The 23500-nt window shown below is 38.9% G+C and overlaps 1 protein-coding gene across 7 annotated transcripts in view; it reads right to left on the bottom strand.

Annotated features, from left to right (window-relative positions):
* The window catches only part of kif1b (kinesin family member 1B), an 87363-nt gene that overhangs the window by 43796 nt on the left and 20067 nt on the right, over window positions 1-23500 (bottom strand). For 3 of the 7 annotated variants that reach the window (XM_053644082.1, XM_053644085.1, XM_053644086.1), the window contains exons 3-15: window positions 17099-17175; window positions 16717-16896; window positions 16420-16485; window positions 14984-15162; window positions 13372-13483; window positions 12858-12935; window positions 12384-12449; window positions 11912-11987; window positions 10916-10994; window positions 9986-10128; window positions 4914-5047; window positions 1911-1990; window positions 1096-1171 (exon numbers count right to left, since the gene is read on the bottom strand). In XM_053644082.1, the coding sequence (XP_053500057.1) occupies window positions 1096-1171; window positions 1911-1990; window positions 4914-5047; window positions 9986-10128; window positions 10916-10994; window positions 11912-11987; window positions 12384-12449; window positions 12858-12935; window positions 13372-13483; window positions 14984-15162; window positions 16420-16485; window positions 16717-16896; window positions 17099-17175 (1346 nt within the window). Of the gene's footprint in view, window positions 1-1095; window positions 1172-1910; window positions 1991-4913; window positions 5126-9811; window positions 9848-9985; window positions 10129-10915; window positions 10995-11911; window positions 11988-12383; window positions 12450-12857; window positions 12936-13371; window positions 13484-14983; window positions 15163-16419; window positions 16486-16716; window positions 16897-17098; window positions 17176-23500 lie in introns of all 7 variants that reach the window. The other 4 variants (XM_053644079.1, XM_053644084.1, XM_053644081.1 and 1 more) reach the window with 3 other exon arrangements.

Raw genomic sequence — 23500 nt, 5'->3', positions numbered from 1 at the left:
GTGGTACAGCGGGTTGTCCACCAATCATAGGGTTGGCGGTTTGATTCCCGACCCACATGACTCCACATGCTGAAGTGCCCTTGGGCAAGACACTGAAGACTAAGTTGCACCTTACATGGCAGTTCTGCTACCATTGGTGTGTGTGTGTGTGTGTGTGTGTGTGTGTGTGTGTGTGTGTGTGTGTTTGAATGGCTGAATGAGACACAGTGTAAAGCGCTTTGTAGAACTGGAAAGTTTAAAAAAGCACTATAAGTGCAGACCATTTGCAGAACAGTTTAACATTAGAAAAGAGGAGATGAGCCAGTGAGCATATTATTATGGAATAATTAGAAAGTGTTTAAATACTGGGGTTGTTTTCGTTTTTGTTTTTGTTGTTTTCTTGCTCTCCTGCACTGGTCAGCACTCGGGTGCATCCAAACACCTTGAGAGGCAGATTAACAGAGAAAATGTTGGCCATTTACACATTAGACAACCGATTTCTTAAAAGATTATACTGAAAATGTACTTTTATGTTGTTTTTTTTTGTTGTTTTTTTTTTTACTGTTTACCAAGTTGAGCTGAGTCTGTGCTACTGCACTGCCAGCAAGCAGCTCCTGACTGCACAGTTGCTAATATTATTTCACCTGGAAGAAATTCTTATGTCCTCTTTCTTTTTTTAGGTTATTGTTTCTGTACGATTATCGTGTATTTTGATTTTTATTTTATTTTTTTTTTAAATCACACAAGCCTAGAATCTACTACTAGGATTTCGGTTGGCTAGAAATTAAATTTCCACTACATAATGGAGGAAACTACTCATAACACCAATACAAACCTGATTAGATGAAAAAACACTAAAATCTTCCACTGACAAAGAAGATGGTCGGTCATGACCAAACTAATAAATCCCCAACACAATGTAAGCAAAAATAAATTTGAAAAAAGACAAGGAAATCAAATGAATTTGAATCGTCTCAATATTGTCTCACTGTCAATATGAGTAAACTTGTACATGCTAATGAACACAAGCAAACCAAAAGGTAATTCATGCATAGTTTGAGTGTGCAGCTACAACAGAAGGCGATGATGGCCTCTTGAACTGCACAGATGTTGTACCTTTTTAGGAGAGAAGACACCCAGGGTTCCCCCGTCCTCCCGGATTGCAACGCCCATCTCTGCCAACAGAGCCTCTCTGAGGAGACAGAAAGACACCTGTTAAATACGCGCCAGGCAAAATATTTTACAAATTCACCCTGTGCCCACAATAATAAAAAAAAGCATTGTGAACAGAACTCTTTGGGTTTTCAAATAATAATTTTGGTTTCTCAGCACAACTGTAATTATTTTTTTATTATACACTGATAAACACAAGGACCAACGACATATTAAAGGCCTTAATAAAATAATAAGTATAATAAATCTGCCATTATGTAAAGAATAGGTAGTGTGATTCTACAATGATTACCACCCCGAAATTAATTATTTTCCAATACCAGCACATCCAAAAGTCTTTTATTCCTCTTACAATACAGCAATTTGTCAACGCTGACAATTTTCATGTTTCAAATTAGTTCCTGTTTTCACTTACGTTATAGCAACTATAAACAATTCACCAGCCTTTTTTTCACTGTACTCACTGAGTAGTTAATATTAGTTAATATTAACATTAGTATTAGTGCTTTAAAACCAATAACAAGCTTGTAGTTTAAAGGGGTCAAAAGATGCACACTTTTTTAAGGGTAAAAATAGGCTAATGGCTGTGGACTGGAGCAGGAGGAAATAATTCCTTTAAAAAACATTTTTAAAAATACAAAAAAAAAGGACCTGCAACAGCCTTTCGCAGACCATGACGTGAGATATAAAATGCATGAGATCATAGAACACTGTTCTAGACATTAGCAGTGTTTCCTTTCAGCTGCACCTTTACTGACCTCTCCATCCGGATAGCCTCGGTCTTCCTCAGCTTCTCCTCCCAGGTCTCATTCAGCTCTGCTATGATCTTCTCAGACTCCTGTAGGGGGAGACAGACATGCTCTTGCAATGTCAGCCATTATAGGCAAGAACAACATAACTGCTATCACTGTAATGTATTTGAATTGAAATATACATTATGCAATACTATAGTGACCACTAGAGCAAAATAAAATAAAAATGCGAATGATTTTTACAGAATGTGCCTATTCACATCAACTGGCCTATTTTTATTCTATACTTCAGACTCTGGATTCAGAAGACACCCTGCCATGTTTAATGATTAAACGATATTGATTTGTAGAGGATCCATTGAACGTGTCAAACCCAAGGACAAAAGGGGCAGTAATGCCCAAAGCCAGGCAGATGTAACTCGTATATAATTTGTTTATAATCTGTATAATCCGAATAAGTGTGTTTAGTCTGGCTGTTATGACAGGAAAGAAAAGCTGCACCCAGACTTATTCTACTATTTTATTAAAAATCCTACCACCAAACCGCCAAAGTGAAGCACACTTTGATCTCTGTAACTGACTGCTATACTGTTCATAAACCTTACCTTAGAACCTTAGAAGTGGAAAATAAAGCTAGACTAAAGAAACGGTTTATTCCCTGGATTATTTATTGCGTCCCTGCTTATTGTCCCACGTAAAGAGGAAGACTTGACCATCTGGAAGTTTAAACACAGGAAGTTTACAGTCTAAGCCCCCCCCTTCAAAATCCTTCCTAAAGGGTTAACACCCATGCCATCTGTTGCTCTCGAAAGCAGGACTTGTTTTCCTTTTGACTTTCAGCAGTGTTCTATGGACAATGTTGACTGTTTAGACAGTTCAATTAAATATAAAATATTTATTATGATTTCCAGATCATAAAGAACCGGATACACAGTCCTACCAATGACGTATTACTAGTAATAGAGATCTAAAAATGTCAATCATTGCTACATGATTTATTTTATTTTATTTTTATGCTTCACTGATGCAAACCACTCATATTTACGATCAGAATACGACATAACAGATAATAATAATGTCTTTACTAATTTCTCATGTCCTTTTTAAGACTAATACCCACAAAGAACAGACTATTTCAGTCTGATTTCTGAACTGCGTTGGCGGCTGACGTCACTGGATGACACAAAAGTGCGGGCCGTGGCGGTAACCATGGAAACTACAGCTCCGGAAGGCGAGATGCTCTAACTTGAACAGAGTGTGAGCAAGCGAATAAGAGAGAGCGAGAGAGAGAGAGAGAGCAAGAGCGAGAAGGAGAGGACGCACGAGGATGACGCGTGTACATTCAACGCTAATAGGAGGAACGTGACGAGACAGTCATGTTCGCCTTGTGTTAAAAATAATAACTGTCCATCACCTGCACAGTCAATTCTTCATGCGTGGACAAAAAAACAGAGGTTTTCCAAACGGTTCCTCAAAAAGAACTTTACTCTTGAACAGGATTCTCAGCTCAACATCACAACTAAGGATAAAATCCCTCGGACCCTTCTAATGTTACCGTTTATCAGCAGCAGAACATTTGGAATAAATCTCTAGGACCAAGCCTATGAGCTCATGAAGGAGTCAGGTCCGGGTAGGATGTGGAATCAGGAGACGCCTGGAGCAGAGCTCACTAGCCACGTGTCTTCCATTGAACCGCTCATAACCTTATTCAGTGGAAATACTCATCATGGCAACAAAGCAAACAAAGATCAGAGCCAGAAGCACTTTCTAAATCAGATCAGAGCTTAAAGAGCATTCATAGACTGAACTCTTGCTGTGTTTTCCTACATATCTATTAGGAAAAGCAACACGGCCGGTAGCTTTGGGATTTTAGCTTAAAACATGACAGGACTGCGAGGAAAGTAGGAAATATGGCAAATACATCAAGACATTTTCATGATACATGATATACATACCAACCATGAGGTTTGCAAACACTATACTAGCAAAACAGTATCAATGCATTTTAAAAGAACATAATGTGGCAAACTGATAAGTGAGAAATAAAACAAGACGAGGTGTTTGATTATTTTCCTTAACAGCCTGCCTCAAAGTGTTTTATTCCATTTCTAGAACAATTTGCCTACATTTTATTACAGAAATGCACATTGTGCTCGTCCATCCATTAGTTACTCTTAATTTATATGTTAAAGCTATAAACATCCATTCCCTTAACAGCCTCTCCCTTTTTCTCTCTCTCATGAAGTTACTAAGACAAAAAAATGCAGATTGTCATGTTACTGATAAACCACAAAACGCAAAGTCTTACCCTGAAGACTTTTCTGCACCATGAAAACAGCTTTACCTCTGACTGCTATACTTCAGTAATACTGGAGACTCCTTCCAGAAACATTAAATACTTTTTCTCCTTACAGAAAGCTTCACCACGTTCTTTGTTATAACGACAATCAATTTGTTATAGGTTTGAATTATGTGGATGGTCTGTAATACAAGTCTGTGAATTAGCTGCTACTATTAATTATATTATATCATTAACATATTAGAAAATAAATCTGTGATTTAAAACTACTACACTGTATGAGCAACGAGACTCGAGAATCCAAAAGCACTGAAGAAATAAAAACACAACAAGGCATGTTATTGAAAAATAATGACCAGGTGGATTATTTTCCAATAACAGCACATCCTGAAGTGTTTTATTCCTCTGATACTACAGCAATGTGCCCACAGTGACAACTGTTTATTTTACATAACATAGTGTACATTTGATCTGTTTATAGTTATGTTCATCGTTGGGGAATTTTATTTAACGTCCACAATAATAAAGAGCAGCTAAATAAACATGGATTAGTAGAAATATTTGAACCATCCAGTGAGCTAACTGATATAAAACTAGCATTACAGGGCGAGATTTCATAAAAATGTACTGAAACATAATTAATCCCAATATCAATATTATATCATCATATCACTCAGCATTAATAGCTGACACTGCTGGCGATGACGTACCTTGAGCCTCTCGATGGCCTCCTCTCCTCCGGGAGTGGACATGATGCGCTCCTGGATGCTACAGACGGACTGCAGGCCTGTGGGGCTGCACAGAGAACCGGACGATGGCGAGGCTGTGAGAGACCCCATAGGCGCTGTGGAGAGATGGCCAGGCCGTTGATTCTCGGAAGAAAGCATGTATCTATGCTGACTGTTGTGTATATCTTTCAGGTCTGAGCCACAGAGGAGACACGAGAGGAAATGGAGGACGAGAGGAGAAAGAGAGGAGTGAAAATGGCAGAGACACGTGAGAAGAGAGAATGAAAGAGAAGGGACAAAGAGGAGGAAAGACCAGTGTAAGACACACAGTACACAGTACAGGATAAAAACAAACGCAGTGATCCAAAGATGAGGTAGAGGAAGCAGTGGTTTTCATACCAGTCTGTTTATGTGTAATGTATTTCGAACTGGTGAGACAAATTGTGACCTTTTGCCATTATACCTGGTGCGTAGTGCAAGTTTAATAACAAATTTAATAACATTAAATAAGAATTTATTATTGTTAGACCCATTATAGTCCAGTGCAAATCTTAAACAAGGGGGTGCTTTATCCCCTATTAGTCTATTGAGTATGAACCCGAGTGAAATTAAGACTGTAGCGAATATAAATTAATAAAATTAATTTTAGCGACTATAAAAATGGTTCTGCTTTACATTAAGGTTCCCTCAACTAACATTATTTACTATAACTATAATATATACCATAACTAACGTTAGTCTTAATAAACCACAGCATTAATAAACCATGAGTAATGTTAACGTGGGAAAGTAAGTAACGTTATGTTTGTTTAAATGTTCACTAAGCACACCCAGAACGGAGATCTTCACTCTTTCCGGTGTCTGTGCAACATGAAAAGTTTTGTCTTATTAACTGAGAGAGAGAGAGAGAGAGAGAGAGAGAGAGAGAGAGAGAGAGAGAGAGAGAGCATGAGACTGGTGAGCAAAAGATTCTTTATAGCTTCTTAAATGTAAGTCATGACTGTAAAGGGATAGAAAGTACTGTATGTGTCATTCTTTATTTAATAAAAAATAATTGGCAAATGACTGTGGTAAAAGATATATGAATAAAACACTTCAGGACGTCTTGTCTTAGGAAATTAATCAACTTCACTTTGCAACTTGCTGCATCACACCACCCTATTATTGATTATTTTCCTATAACAGCATATCCTGAAGTGTTTTATTCCTCTTATTCTTTTTATTAGTTACAGAATGAGGCATCATATTTTATCCTTTTATAGTTGTATGTAATACTGTGGAACAACCACAACGGTTCATTTCATATAGTCATCTAATTCACTGAATGGGGGTCTCCAGTTATAAATATTGAAATTCACTATTCTGCTTCATTTACAAACGTTGCCTGTTAACCAGCTAGCATATGTTTATTTCTTTATTAATGGAATAAACATTGGTTAATGCAGGTGGATATAATCTGTCTTATTTGGTCCATTATTTTTATCACTGAAAACTATTCAATACAAATAAGTAATACTCTGGTGTATAAATAAAACGTCTAGTATATTTTACTAATGTTATTTAATGCCATAAATGTTTTTTTAAATATATATGTTTTGTTTTTTTAAACATACATTAGGTATAAATATGGACATGGAAATCAACTGAGCACAAAGAATACTGTGCTAAATTATAAATAAATAAATAATTACATAAAAATATATGGCTTCGTGGGGTTGAATTGGGAATTAATCAAGCTCTCACTGCAATCCAACCGCACTGAGGACATAAACACACCGGGGCACTAATGATTAATTTCAAACTGATCATGTGGACCTGTGTGGAAACCACTTTTACTTCCAAAGAGGAAAGAGACATGAAGTGAGAAGAACAGCACAGAGGCCAAAGACAGAGAGAGAAAAAGAAGGGGAAGGGGGTTATATGAAAATACATGCTACAGTTCCAAACTGTGAGGCTGTGGGCTTTTCAACACTCACACACATCCACACCCACACAAACACACACACACACCCACACATCATTCAGAATGTCATCATGCTCTCAGTGCTGAAGAACAGAACCACTGAGCTCCACAGAATGGTCATGGGAGCGCCTGAGGTGACTGAGAATGGACTGCTGAAACCTCTTGCTGGGGGGCTGGAGAAAGATTTCGGCCGCCTTTTCACTCTATTCAGCGCCTTTGTGATAAATGGATCTCTCCTGAATCTTCCAGGGTGCTACAGCTGCTGAGCGGGAGCACATTACATTTCTGCTCCATGCGCAGGATTCATGCAATTTAAACAGCCAGTGCACGCACCCTATTGGGGCTTAAAAACAGTTTTAACGCTAGAGAAACTGAACGCACACGCCTCTTAGTGAAAGTCAAGAACTCCCAGACAGACGGAAAAAGGAGCACACATTTCTTTGCTTTTTCGCCCCTGTGGATTTTTTAAAAAGAGGAACTGTGTGTGTAACAGGATATGAGACCAGGACAAGGACAGGCAAAGAAAGGAGACTGTACCAGTGGGACAAGGGGGAAACAGTAAATGTGTAAATGCTATCAGGGTTAAAAACTAGAGCAATCTGGCACTGCACAGCAACTCACTAAAATCCACCTCTATTTCTGCACAGAAAAATAATAATAAAAGAATGCACCTTTTCTCCTGTAGTGCATAGACTCAATACTGTCACCTGTAATGGATAGTTACATGACAACAAAAAAAAAATTTACTTGCAAGAAGAGAGAAATGCAATGGGGAAATATTTAGGTCATAGCTAAATGGGGCAATGTAAAGGAATAAAGGAATAGTTTGGCCAAAATGAAATTTCCACAACTTTCCTTTTACCTCAAATGCATTAAGTTTGAAAGTATATGTCTGAATATGTCTGGTGTACACTCACAACCTATTTTAATACCTGGCAACCTATTCATTCATGCAATCAGCCAATCATATGGCAGCAGCACAATGTAAAAAATAAATAAATAAATAAATAAATAAAATCATGCAGATACAGGTCAAGAGCCTCAGTTCACACATCAGAACGGGGGGAAAAATCTTGGTGACCTTGACCGTGCATGGTTGTTGGTGCAAGGCAGGTTTGTTCGGGGATTAAGGTTTTACATGTTGTGTATTCTGAAATGCTTTTCTGCTTACCACGATTGTAAAAAGTAGTTATACGAGTTACTGTAGCCTTCCTGTCTGTACCAGTCGAACTTGTCTGGCCATTCTACATTCAACGAGGCTTTTCCGTCCGCAGAATTGGATGTTTTTTTTGTTATTAGCAACATTCTGTGTAAACTCGAGAGTGTTGTGTATGAAAATCCCAGGAGATCAGAAGTCTCTGAAATACTCAAACCAGCACGACTGGCAACAACTATGCCAAGTCACCGAGATGACAGTTTTCCCCCATGATGATGTTTGATTTGAATACTAACCAATACTCTTGACCTGTATCTGCATGATTTTATGCACTGGACTTATGCCAGTGGTTCCTATTAAGATGGCTAGTGAATGTATAATGCTTGTTTCATTAGTGTTGCACTGGATTAATAAGGCTAACAAGGTTAATGTAGTTTTAAAATATAGAAATCTGGGTCACCAAAAGTTGTTTGCTGTTTTAACTTAACATGCAAACGGACCTGTCTGATTTGTCTGACTACAAATGACTTGAGTGGAAAATGATTTAAAATGAAAAAGAGTTACAGTTCCTTTACTACTGTGAAGTATATGGAAGAGAGTTACAAATGACTATAATGCCTTATACATGGAGTATTTTCGTGCACAGAGGTGGGGCAAAGTGCATTAGTTCTTAGTCTTTAATTGAAACTGCACAATCCCAATCCATCTGTCATACATCTGCTCCTGGCTCCTAAACCAACTACACCTAATTTGTCTGGGACTCCTTGTGCCTAAAGCTTTGGCAAGATGAAAAATGCAGACATGCAGAGGTCTGACTCCAGAGAGAGCCAGAAGCGATGCTTAAGCTCTCAGCAGCAAGAAGGAAGAGAGAGAGAGAGAGAGAGAGAGAGAGAGAGAGAGAGAGAGAGAAATGGAGGAAAGGATGATGCAAGGTCATACACACATATACACACATTTGCTTTCACTTCCAGGGTAATCATTCCCCAATGGCTCGACTGAAGGAAAGCAGGAAGAACAGGAGAAGGGTGAGAGGTCAGAGTTGAGAGGACGAGTAGAGGGGTGATGGACGAGGCAGTTCAAGACATGTACATTAAAAGATGGAGGTGTGATGGAACGAGCTTATGTTGTGCTACAAAGTGCATGCAGGAAATGGTATTATTCTAATAGAACCAAGTGACATAATGTTTACAATAACTAAATTGTCAGGAATAAGAATGGGTAAGCAACTGTATTCTGCTCACTGCACATTTTTATGAGTCGAATACACCTTTAAGTCTTAAGACCTACAAAACTCTGATCAGCTTAATAGTTAACCGATCAGCGTTTTACATATCATCTATATGTATGTTACATAAATTCACAAACGTGTGCCGATGTGTCTTTTTTTTTTTTTTTTTTGATGAGATCTGGTCTAGAAACATGAGTAGTGTGAAGATCATTTTGACTTTAAGCATCAATGGTAGGGATGGCTATGGCTTAAATGTTACCAAAACAGATGAAATAGCTTTGGAAAATGCAAAAATTTAACAAATTAGCCAGTGTGCTTAAAAAAAATCTGCTCTCGTTACATTGGAAGGGAAGTGTCCTTATCTAGTCTGTATAAAATAATAACAAAATAAAAACGCAAATAAAAGTCTTCTAGACCTATGCAATCTACGCCAAACTGGTGTTTTTGCCATAGCAGAGCAACAGGCTACGGCGGCAGAAAGCAGCAAGTCAAATGCACACATGCGCAAATTAGCACCGTTTCTTTCAGCTCACCGTAGCCGTCCCCGCAGCTGTCGATGCCTAAAGTCCCTGATGTAGAGAAAGCAAAGCATTAGATCAAAGCAGAGAGGAAGATAGATGAAAGCCTGGCCAGATTTATATATGTATTGTGCTGAATGATGGGTGAGGGTGATGGTGGCCTGTTGGAGGCGCTGTGTCCTGACTTACTGTCCAGGATGTCCCCAAGACCCTGGGCCTTGAGCAGATCCCTCAAGCGGGTGACTTCATCCTTCAGCTCACGCACCAGCTTGGCGTTGGGGTCTTCGTTGATCACAGCGTTGCACTTGATCTGCTTGGCTCGGTCGGCGTATCTGTGGGCGTGTGAAAGTGTATGAGGTGAAGTGAAGCACGAAGAGGAAGATGGAGAATGAAAGAAAAAGAGACAGAGGAGAGGAAATAAACAGAAAATAAAGCGCAACGACTAAAGCTTCACATTCTCTCTCACAATTAATAAGGAACAAAACTGGAACTTAGCAGCTAATTAATGTTAAATGTGTCATTTCAAACAATTAATCGATAATAAAGTTGGTAAAATGGTCTAGTAATATCTCTACCCCCATTATCCTCATGAATATGCAAATTAGACACACTCCAAGCCCTTCCCCAACTACACTGGTTTTAACAATGTCAGAATGTACTGATAGCTAGTCAGCTAGCTAACCGCTATGAAACTAGGCTTCATTTATCACAGCTAGATATGAGCGAGTGTGATTTTTTTTTTTTCATACTGAAGTTTTTATTTGCTTTGGCATAATCTCGGTCATTCATAAAACAGTATAATCAAATCTGTTCAAATAAAACACTTCACAATTTAGTTCATCACTAATATTAGCCAAGATAGCTGCCATGCCAGTTCAAAGCACATCCTACTGCTAAACCTTTCTAGTTACTCGTTTTCATTCTCGAATAATTAACATCTTTATTGAGCCTACTTTTTAAAATCTACATAATCGGATTAAGCCACCAAAAAAGGGGTAAACAGTTTTTCAATCATGTTTTTAAATTCTATGGTACTTTAATTTTCTTTCACCGCACCCCACGAACAGACAGAGTAGACGAGGCCCGTGATGAAGTGTAGCATAACGGAGTATAGTGTACCTCAAGGTGCTCAGGGTTTCATCATAGTTAATGTCAGCAGGGCTCAGAGCAGCCACCATAGCCGTCCTCGAGTTCCCACCTGGAACAAAAAGCAATTGGAAGTTAATACAAGTACAAATCAATTTCCTTCAAACATTAATCTTAGCAGAAAAATATGGAAACGATGCAACAGGATAACATCAGGAGAGACCTTGAGAAAGAAGCGCCTACAGTTGCTACAGACCACAGTGCTTTAAACAACCTTTGCTTTCTTTATATATAAATGAGACAAAAAATATTATACCTGGTTTATTTATTTATTTATTTATTGAGGAAAACAATCCAATATTCCATGTCTGCGAGTGCCAAAAGTATGTGAACCTCTAGGATTAGCAGTTTAATTTGAAGGTGAAGATAGAGTCAGGTGTTTTCAATCGATGAGATGAATATCAGGTGTGAGTGAGTGCCCTGTTTTATTTAAAGAACAGGGATCTAAGTCTACAGTCTGATCTTCACAACACATATTTGTTGAAGCGTATCATGGCACAAACTAAGGAGATTTCTGAGGACCTAAGAAAAAGAGTTGTTGAAGGAACCCATATATTATATTATATTATATAAATAAATGACCAAGTATAATATTTTTGTCTCATTTGTTTAATTGGGTTCTCCTTGTCTACTTTCAGGAATCTGATGATGTTTTAGGTCGTATTTATGCAGAAATATAGAACATTCTAAAGGTTCCCAAACTTTCAAGCATCATCATCATTATTATTATTATTATTATTATTATTATTATTATTCACATCTTGTGTGACCTGCATTATATGAATGAATGGTACTGTGTAAATGACTTTTTTTTAAACACAAATAAAGAAAATAATAATAATAAAATTCATTCATTCATTATAAATAAATAAATAAATGTTATTGCTATTTTTATTTATTTATTTGTTTGTTTAGTTATTTTGTTTGTTAATTAATATTAATCTGAAGTTGGTGGCTGAGCACACATACCTAAATTCTCTCTCAGGAGCCATGTGAGAACAGAGTCTCGGTAAGGAATAAAATCGGTCTTCTTTTTCTTCTTGCTCTGTTTCACAAGAACAGCAATTAAAATCCACTCTGGGAAGATCGTGTGTTAGACGCATGATGCAGTTAATTTCAAAACAAAATAGACATTAACGGTTGAGTGATAATGGGTAGAGGTTCACTACTGAACATGAAAACAAGGTTAGACAATGCCGGGATTGACAGTTCGTCTTGTTTGAAATAGGAGTTAGAGAATTCTGGTTGAGCACAGGAGCATAGATTTACCTTGCTGGTACAGTTATCCTGGGTAGGGAAGCATTTGCAGGAGAGAGACAGACAGACAGACAGCACACAGTGTTATAGCACTGCAGTCAGACAGGCAGGAGAGATAGAGACAGACAGACAGGAAGTCCATGCAAGACTAATAGACTCCATAATAATGCTCGATAATACTCACCACCTCAGCCAGGGCAGAGATGACCTTTCCAAGGGTAGTCAGAGATTTGTTGATGTTTGCACCTTCCTGTGAAGCAAAAAAAAAAAATGAACGACTGATTGACTTTATGAAATCTAATAAATGAAATTCTCCTTGACAAGGACATGTCTTTTAAGTAATACAGCAGCATAAAACTAGATTTTGTTTTTTAGCCTCAGCATTTTGGCAGGATTTGGCGCTTTTTTTTTCCCCCACACCAGGCTTCTTTCTGCATTAGTTACTGTGCCCCCAAAAAAAAATGAAAAAGAAAAAGAAACATCCCCCTCCAAAAGCAGATGTAATCAAAATAATTGCTCTACAAACTACTGCTTCGCTGTAAGTGATAGACATGTTGCAACAGATGTGTCAATGTTATTTCAGAGTGTCTCTTTAAAGCAGCATCTGTTCTTGTAAAATCCTGTGCCATGTGCAAAGAACAATAAAACGAGTGTGTACCTTCAGACGCGTGCCTTTGGCCCCAGTCGAGTCTGCACGCTCACTGCCTGCCAGGTCCACCAGGCTGATTTTGCTGACCTGAAACAAGATATCAGTGGGACATTCATACCACAAACCCAATTCAAATCAACAGAATAGACAAAAGCTGGTCTCCATAGTTTTGCATACTTTCTGTACATCACAAATGTACATGCTTGCTCATAGGCCAAACTACACTTTTATTCTCTATTGCCCTCATATTTGGCTAGCAAGGGAACACTGGGTTGAGTATAGCTAAATAGAGGGTTTAAGTGCAGCCTGTGTAGTAAAAGCTAATGCAGTGACAGCGCACAATGGCTACAGTATACATCGACGCAACAGAGATGCTTTTGTGCTTCAAGCCAGCACACAATAAGCTGTACACAGGACAAGTAGGACATCTCCCTCCCTCTGAAGCCTGCAGTATGGCTGCCTCTCTCCCTGAATAGACGAACTGGGCGACTGTCCTTTCGTAGGTTGAGGTGATGATTCTGACCTTTTCTGTGGACAGGTCCGTCTCGTTGTCGTGCTTCCTTTGTGTGAAGACGATGGTGAAGACGGCATGCGAGCGGCTGCTGGTCTCGTTCATGTTAGTGGCAGCCACAGTCCTACAGAGAAGAGAGGAGTTGAGGACACCAAAACCTCATCTAATATTACACACTAATGTTGATATCGTAGCTAGTGACAATCTCTCAAATATGGGCAAATTTATATATTTATATATCAACTTATTTTGAAGTAAATTTAAAAAAAAATCTAGCAATTGATAAAGACTATTTCAAACTTGACAGTAGCAAAAAAATGTCTATAAATAGATTTAATTAACATGGCTTACTGTAATCTTAATATAGGAAATACTATCTTATCATTTACCTATCTTAACAGAGTACTTACAAAAAATATATATATTTTTTAAACCGGCCATTGTTCTCTAGTTTTCAAAACATGAACCAGTGCAAATCCTCTGCTGTGGATTATATAAATCACATTCATTTATGTAACTGATATAGAGCAGAAGGAAGCCCATCTGAGCAGCTAGAGACTTTTAAGTTGTGATAGACTTTCCTAGATTATTCCTTTCAAGTACCCGCTCTGGTCTGAATAACCAATTGATGACATGGGTTTTTTTTTTTTTTTTTTTTTTTTAAAGTTGATGATGAAAACTAAATAGACAGAGAAGTATGTGTTTATTCAAAACACATATCTCATCTTTTGACTTCATGGCGCTAATGCAAACCAGTACCATGAATCGCCGCTATGAAAGCAAAAAAAACATAACCTTGAATTGTCTTATTTATATCCATTTGCAGCCATTAAAATGTAACTATTGTTGCCATGTAGTCATTTTATGTAACTGGACTGTTACAAAATGTACTTGATCAGCCCTGGTCTATAATGTGCCAACAAATGAAAACAGCATTTTATTTACAGTTAGTGAGTAACTGTCGAGGCAGTCAAAGTTGTAAAAGTACCAATGATACCTATGACCTTTAAATTATTTATTTATTTATTTATTTATTTATTTTTTTTAAGTATTTCATGATGTAATCTATATTATATCATCCTATTATCCACCTTTCATACACCTACTGTGAAATATCATTGACCCATATTTTTCATTAAGAACTCAGCCAATCACTAAGAGCCACATCTAGTAGGGTATTCGTAGTTCGGATTGTTTGCACCAGAGTGTGTGACGCTTACTTAAGATAATCCTGGAAAATACTAGAGCGTGCAAGAATAAGAATAAGACAGTGACACAACTCTTGTAGCGGCAACGCAGTAGTCTAGGATCCACTCGGAAATGGGTTTTATGTGACACATTTCACAAATAAACCCCCAGAGCACTAGTGAAGGAGGATTAGAGACGCATTGCTCGTCCTCAAGAGAACACACGCAATCAGCGAGTCCCACTGAAAGTCACAGCCTTCCGCTCGAGAATTGCTATTTATAGCAAACATAACGCTTTCCTGTATACTGCCCACACTAACGAGACGTCAGAATCACTGACAAATACTCCCAGACACTTTCGATCAACCACGCTGAAGTTTCGTTGTCTCAAGGAAATCGAACTGGGAATTGTTTCGCAGCAGTGCTGCTGTTCTCACCTGGCCTTGTTACCAGCATCCATGAGGTCAGCGATGTCCGTATAAGAGGTAACGGCCAATTTGGACAGGTCTTCGACGTATGGCCCGAGCAGAGGATGCTCCCTTACACGTAGGTTCCCTTTGTTCTTGGGGTTCAGCAAGTCCCTCACTCGCTCACAGTAAATTTCCATGTATGCCACCTACATATAGACAAAGATGTAACGATTTAGAAGATCTTTCATTTTACCAGAGGCCAAAAAATGCAATTTCCATTCCAGTGATTAATGGCTCATATGAAAGTAGACACTCAGGGACTTAAGAATTTGTTGTTTATTTATTTATTTATTTATTTATTTATTTATTTATTTATTACCTAGCCTGCCAGGTTTAAATGTTATAATTTTATTGTGGCAGTTGTATAAGGTGTTTCACTTTCAAAAAAGCTCTGTGCCAATGTTATTGTGGAGAGGTGTGACTTGTTTGCCCAGCAGGGGGCTCACCGCAGGGGGCTGGGAAAGGGGCCTCCCCTTTCCCATCGCCCTGATCAACAGCAGCTAAACACAGTGTCACGATACTCTACACACAGAAACCCAACAGTGTCCTGACTACACTTATAACAGATTTGCGGTAATACAATAATTCATTTGTTTATACTGATTAAAAATGTCAGATAACTCGATTTGCCAGCATACTGTGAGAAAGGGTTAAGTAGGAGAAGGTCAAAGAACTTCAATCTTATCCAATGTGGATGCAATAAAATCTCAAATATTGGTCTAATTAGGGACAGGAATTAAGAAATTTCATGAATGCACGTTGTCTAGTAACTGAGATTTTTTTTTTTCTCATTCGGAATATAGAAAAAAACGTTTTAACTAATAACATTTCCAGATGATGTAGTGACCTCGAACAAACAAAACAGAGAAATAAACATATTTATGTTGAGTTTTGATATTTGTATTACTGCAGTGTATGATATAGATCCTTTTTTTTTTTAATCTGACAAATGACAGACATGGCCAGTTTTTCCTGGACTGAACATGTGGTTCACCACGTTTGTTGACACGTTCATGAAACTTTGGTTCGGTGAACAGAATTATGGGAATTATTGCCTACATGAGACAATGTGCTAAAATTTGGTCTAAATGAACAGCATTTATTTTTGGAGTGATATAATATTTTATATTTCCCCCTTTCATTTTCTCCTTTCTTTGCTTATTCATTCTTTCATTCATCTTCAGTGATCCTAGACAGGCTCATGGTGGATCTGGAGTCTATCCTGGGAACACTAGGAGCAAGGAGGGAATTTACTCTGAATGTGATACCAGTCCATTTTACTGCTGTAGATTTATTTCTCAAAACAGAACTGGGATTTTCCTAGCATGGGCTCTTTTTTCTCTGCTGAGAGTCAGGTGGGAAGGTGATTTTGGGAACGTCTGCAGGATATGTGTGCTACTCACCTCCACTGAATAAGAGATATCCTCGTTGTTGTTGTCATTGATTTTCTCAAAGAGTTCTTCGCAGAGCTGCAAGGGGAGAGGAGGAGGGATGAAAATGGTGCATTAGGCAGCGTGGAGAGACTGATCGATAAAGCACACAAATAACTCAAACCACTGCTAGACGCTCGAGACAGAGAGCTTAATTCCTTAATGTCTTCAGGCTATGCTTGCTGCTCAGATAAACCTGACTCATTCACCTCTGCTGTCCTTTTCCCTCCCTTCATCATTATGCTTGGAAAGAAGATAATTCATATGAACCTGAGGGATGATGCCTTCCTGTCCTTCTTCCTGCTTTCCCATCATCGTGTAGGACTTGCCAGCACCAGTCTGGCCATAAGCAAAGATGCAAACATTGTAGCCTTCAAAGGCGTGCTGCAGCATCTCCTTCCCGATGTCATTGTACACCTGACTCTGGGATGCAAAGGAGGGGTCTTCCGGCTATAACGAGAGAGAAAAAAAAAGCTCACATTAGCTTGAATTGTACTGTGAAAGATGAAGATTAATTGCTCTTATAGTCTGCACAACAGGCTTTTTTTTTTTTTTTTTTTTTACAAAAGTGAGCATCACTCAAATGCCTATAAGAGATGGAGAGGAAAGAGAACGGAGAAATTCATGAAAAGAGAAAAGAAAGCGACATTACCGTGGTGTGTGACCAGTATGAATGGTCAAAGCTGAAGGACTTTGGTGCTTCTTTTGGGTTTTTGGGATTCAATATAGCTGGAAAAAAGAAGAAAGAAAGAAACCATTAGCACAGTGCAAAGAAACATTTATCTTCACATAGTGCGCTGTTCACTGAACCCATTTTCTCAGAGACGAGCTACAAATGGCACAAAAACCTCATGTGATCTTTATCTTATCTATTACACCTATAAATCTGGTAAATTGTATCCCTACGTAAACAATTAACAATTTTACGATTCGACTCGGTGATTCTATAGACTATAGCATTCACGTCGCTGGATCTTGAACTCAGAAGTAACAAACTCAAGGAAACGGATGGAATAAACGTGTTTATTGAAATATAAAGGAAAATGTGTAGGTTAACCAGCATTAAAATGATATTTGATCAGTACGAGTGAGAATCTCACAATTCAAACTGATTTTGATTCAGAGTTCCAATTAGGAAATGACTCTTAATGAATCTACTGTGCAAACTCCAAGTTTAACATGCTTCCATTAGGACAGCCAGAATGAATTTCACTGATTGATCATTTACACTGAATATTTATGGCCAAACAAACAAACAAACAAACAAACAATTCATACTTGAATACTCTGCATTCTATTTGTCATCTAATGTAAGTATATCAAAACACATTTCCTAATACTAAATTAAGGCTATTTGACATAGAAAGAAAAAATAAAGCTGTACATAAACGCATGACATTTTTTGCCATACTTTATTTTCCACATTTGTTTCCCATTCAAACTGAATGGAACATTCCAATGTCCTAACTGAATATAAAATGCATTTGAGAAACAAGTATTTTCTTCTCCATAGTAAAAGTCAGGGTGTTTTACTCTTCGAAAAAGAATATTTTAAACCAGGAATCACGTTTCACTTCTCTTTTGTTGTGCATTGAAACATTCAGTAGGCAAACCATATGGTGTGCAAATAAGCAAATCTACAGAGGAAGTGAAAGCCAGGGTGACACATGCGACTTCACAGATACTGAGAATGTTCATCACCTAAGCACTTTCTATTCAGGTTTAACACAAAAGGGCAGGGGACCTCAGACAAAACAGCTGCTTTTGGAAACCTGTTGTAATTTCCTAAATGAGACTGTTTAGTCACCACATGTTTAGCACTTCAACTGTGTGTGTGGCAACATCAGCTATCCTCCATGTTCTCTCGCTCTCGCTCTCAGCTGTGTTGCATAGATTTTCCCCTCATCTCATTCCCCACTGCCCACCTCCACTCCTCAATCCACACATTCCTTCCTCCCTCCCAACACACACACCGACCCATCCGTCTCTCTTGTTGCATCGCTGTCTTAATAAACAGGAATGCGCAACCATGTCTGGTATTTAGCGAGTTTGGAAAACCGGGCCTGCTCTCTGTCCCTACATGCATTGCTGCAGTGGGATAAGCCTCGTAACAAGGCCGTGCCTCAGGAATATACTGTAGGATATTTATAGTTGTAAAGGGGGCCAGCTGTTGTTGAAGTCCCCGTGACTGCCTGAGTCACAGCTTGTTGAAGGCATGTTGAAGTTCCAAACGGACGGCCCCGACACTTTGTTTCGGAGGGGTGGGCGGGGGGGGGGGGGGGGGGGTGTCGGTAAGGCAAGGCTGGAAAGAAAAAAAAAAAAAAAAAGAAGGCGAGACTGATGAATTTGAAGTGACCTAGCAACGGCCCAAACAGAAGAGCAACACACACAGCCTGGGTTTCGGTTAGGGGTCAGTGCCAGGATCACCACCTCATCAGCTTTGAGGCAGGGGAAATTTATGAGAATGCGGTTTCAAGTGTTGAACATGTCCTTACGGAGGAAGCAGAGAGCACAGGCATGGATACTAAGGGTGGAGCAGTACACAAAAAATAACAAAAATAAATAAACACCACACGTCAGACTGTATCATTATATCTGTTTCGTGTAGTTCCAATACAATAGGTAACACCCAATTTATGCTGGTTATCTGATATAAAATAACTCAAATTACATTTATTTAAATAACAGTTAAATAAATAAATAAATAAATAAATAAATAAATTCAGCTACAGTAAAAATTGATATAGATTGAAGTGATTTGGAACAGCTGCTAACCAAACTGAGGTTTGGGTTGTTTTAAGGATTTATCCTAAGGATTATGGGATGTGAAGAGAAATATTTATTATTGTGGACTTGAAACGATCACAGTGACAGTACAACATACACTCATCGTCCACTTTATTAGGAATATTTGAATTGAAGTTCTTGACCTGGATCTGCATGATGTGCAGGTGAACAGGTGTTCTTATTAAAGTGACAAAAAAATTAAATGACTTTATTTAAAGTTCGCATTCTACTTAAAAACAAATTTCATGTTGTTGTTGTTGTTTGTAATGACTTGCGATATGAAGATATTTTTTAAAAAATTGACAGCTGAGAGTGATGTAAAAGGAAATTAAAACCTCATTCAAGTCAAACCAAATTGGTATTATTCATTTTCACAAACAGCTCTTACTTTTTTTTTTTTTTTATAATATGGAAGGATATTGATGCAGATTGATGTGATAATAAATGATATATGGTTTGGCATATATGAAATTTTAATACTGGTGCATGTCTAATAGGTCAGCTGTCTAATTAGGCATCAAAGGCACTGCACTTTTGCTGAGGAGGCTTCACTGCACTTCTGCTGTTTGTACCGCTTAATCTCCCTACACACATCAATAATGCAGCGCAGAGAGAGCGTGTGAGACTAGTGGCGGATTGGCTCAGTGCTCTATCTCCTCTAACAGGTCACATGACCGTATCGATGAGAAAAGCAAGCTGTGGTATCTGGTGTCTGAGTGAAGGTTTTTCCTCTGGGAACGTGAGAGCGGCGTGCCTGACTGCTGAAGTGTGAGGGGTCGTACAGGTACAGACGCGAGCAGGTTGGAGTTCATGTTCACGTTCTCAGCCTCCCCCCACCCCCCACTCACAGTGCACATGAGGTCGTAAGGATGAAGCAGGGCACCTTTTAGGGCATCAGGTCATGAAGGGGGGGATAAATTAGGAGCGATCTCACCTCTGACCTGAGGTTTTTTCCAGGAACAAAGCCCAGAGAGACTATAAATGACAACTGCACTCAGACTGTGTGTGTGTGTTTGGGGGGTGGGGGAGCTAGGGGGGTTGTTACATACTAGGTCACTGGAGAAGAGCCCATTTTGCAGGCTGGCCCTCCACTGGAGTTCCCCTTACTGTGCCAATCCTTGCTTTTTCATTTTAAAGAGCGTAGAGGGAGGGAAGGTGGAGGAGATTCATGCTCACTCACGACGCCTCATCCCACTCATTCCCTCTCTCCATCTGCTTTCGGCCAGTCACGGAGTTTCAACACACACACACACACACACACACACACACACACACACACCTAATCAAAAGAAGATGCATCTTGTTGAATAACTTAAATGAATGTCCATTGAAATCCATTCAGATTGCACAGATTGTACACGCAGTTACTTTCGTATTTAGTCTTTGCCAGTCCTTGCAAACCATGGCAACAGGTAAGGTTACCAAGACAACCGCCACAAGGCACTCTGCGAATCAGCAGTTTACATTCACAGTTTTGTGTTCGTTTCTGATGGAACAGCCATAACTTCCTTTTATTTTTAAAGTTTGAAATGAAATAATCGTTTTTATAAACAAGTTTATCCGTATTTCAAACAATAGTACTCTTTGTACTGAAAATTTCCAGACAATTCCTTAAGGGCTCATAATGGAAGCATTAGGATTTGTGGCTTTGACATTAAGCTGCTTAAAAGTGCACCGTGTACAGCTGGACACCATGTATGAAAGAGTGCAGACCATGAGTCTCCCTGGCACTGTGAAACGAGCCTAAGGTGATCATGGTAAAATGAACCACACCGTTAATGGACTGCGCTGATTGAGTGCAAGGTCATTACTGATATAGAAATGCAATGCTTCCGCAAGCCTGCCATGTTCATGCAGGTCACGATTAGTGTGAAGCGAACATCTTAACTACGGACCTGCAGCACGATATTAACACAGGAGCAAAAGAGGAAGTTAATGGTACTTTAACTCTCAAAAAACAAGCCATTAAAGCTGCCTACAGCCCGAGCTCATTGTTATGTAAATGTAAAACTGAGCATATCATTTATGCTATACTGTCCTCAACTCCAATTCAAGTAAATGACATCAGCTAATAGTCACATGATGATTCATATTCCTGTCGCCCACTTGTCCTGCCAACTGTGCATACACACACATGCAGACCTGCAGAAGTCAGATCCTCCATGTTGAAGATTCTTGTAGCAAGAAGAAAAAAAAAAAATGTCATGCATAACCCTTTTTTTTCTCTCCATTGCAAAAATGTTGGCAAATTCAGTCTGGTCTGAGCAAGTAAATGCTGCTTTTCTGGAATAAAGAATCAATGACGTTAGGTGCTTACAGGCAACATCATTTTGTTGCCATGACGACATCTTGTGTAGCTCAAGTTATTCTGCCATTATAAGATAATTATTCATTAAAACCATTTTTTTCTTTTCTGGCAATCCACGACCAAACCAAATATGAGCATTAGACACATTGCTAATGCTATCTAACCTTTTTGGGAATCAGGAAAACATTCAGGAAAACCAGCTGAAAGAAATAAAATCTGGCCATGATCTCCTCAAAGTCACATTCTTCAGGTCATAAAGATGCTGGAGAATTTGAGAATTTTATTTGTAGCACTTTCAGCAACAGATATTGAGCCTCAACCTGGATATGAACAGACGTACTGTGTAAATCCTCTGCAAGAGCGTTTATGCAGGAAACGTGGTATTCGTGAAAATCCATTTTCCTTATATGGAGTTTTTAGCGGAGTCAGTAAATACAATGCCAAACTGAATTTTCACTATAGCTGTACAGGAATATGAAATGATAGTGGAAAATAAAAATCTCCCCGAGAGGGTAAAATATGTTCTCAAAAGGTAAAACCTGTCAAATTCACCACAGTGGCGAAAATCGTAATACGGTCTTCAAATAAACAGCGTTCTTTGTTAACCGTTTTCTAAGTTTCCTTTTCGCTAATCAGGGTTTATGAATACGCTCCGCACGTTTATGTTCGCCATTCTGGCACAAAACTCTCGTGTGGGCAAGCTTAACGGTGATTTACTCTCATTGGCTAGTGAGATTTGGATTGACAGTTCGAGTGTCCAGCTGAGGAAGAGGAGGAGGATGGCGATGACGACGACGTTCCGTGCTGCTCCTGAGAGCTTTGAGGTTTGAAAAACCTCAAATAATAATTACAAACTAATATAGTGCCTAATTAAGTAAGTCATTTCAACTACAAGCCACAAACACTATAACCATACAGAGAACCACATCCAGAGCGCTCTCAAAAATTCACGACACTGAAGTCTCTACTTCCTGGTCAGGGAGCTGTCGAATCAAATCTCACTAGCCAATGAGAGTAAATCGCTGTAAAGCCCCACCCACACGTGAGTTTTGTGCAAGAATGGCGAACATAAACATGCGCATGCAAACGAAAACTCTGGCAACGCATTCATAACCCATGATTAACGAAAACGAAGCATAGAAAACTGTTAACAAAGAATGCTGCTTATTTCATTTCATCTCATTGTATATTTATGTTCATTTCTTGAAAAGTTATGTTCAATACTTCTGGCACAAGTTTAATTCCATAGTGGATTAGTATACTCCATACTCCATCTGATTACGTAAAGGTTTTGTTTTTAAACTAGTAGACGTGTGGGCTGATTTTTGTCCAAAGACTCCCTGTTTCCCAGCACCATGTCAGTGGAAAAGTGAACAGAACTTTATAGACAGTCACAAGCACCTATACACACTCGAACACATATTCTGGTGCAATTAACCCAACCGCCCCGTGCTGTGCTGAGGAGACCCGGGTGGGGTTTTTAGGTGCAACGAGTCGCAAGATAACGAGCTCGTCTGCTTTCATCCCAGCACGAAATGAAGGCAGGAGAGACAGGAGGGGCAGGAGGGACTTTTAACAAGAGCCAGTTTTACCAGCCAGCCAAGCAGTTATGTGGAAAAGAAGAACAGGAAGTAGCTTTGGGCTGGGATTTAAAAAAAAAAAAAAAAAAAAAAAAAATCAACCATCAACCAAACAAACCATCAAGCAGCTTTGGGATGGGTCAAAATCTAGGCTCTGAGAGATAATATAGCATCATTCATTGTGTTTTCAGTGCTATTATCATCCTAGAGTAGCAGCCATGTCTGATGGAAAACTTTAACAGATTCACTGACTAGTTTCCCCAAAGCTATCTGAAAGCACCCGGGTTCGAATATAGACTTGGAAGCGCAGTGAGCAGATGTTTAACATGGATTGGAAAACAAATTAACACCAGTCAAGATTTACATGTGCTCTGGCATC

The sequence above is a fragment of the Ictalurus furcatus genome, chromosome 15 (assembly GCF_023375685.1).
Source record: "Ictalurus furcatus strain D&B chromosome 15, Billie_1.0, whole genome shotgun sequence".
NCBI classification, from domain to species: Eukaryota; Metazoa; Chordata; class Actinopteri; order Siluriformes; family Ictaluridae; genus Ictalurus; species Ictalurus furcatus.
Note: the sequence above shows the minus strand (reverse complement) of the source record. Positions and strands in the feature narration are given on the sequence as shown.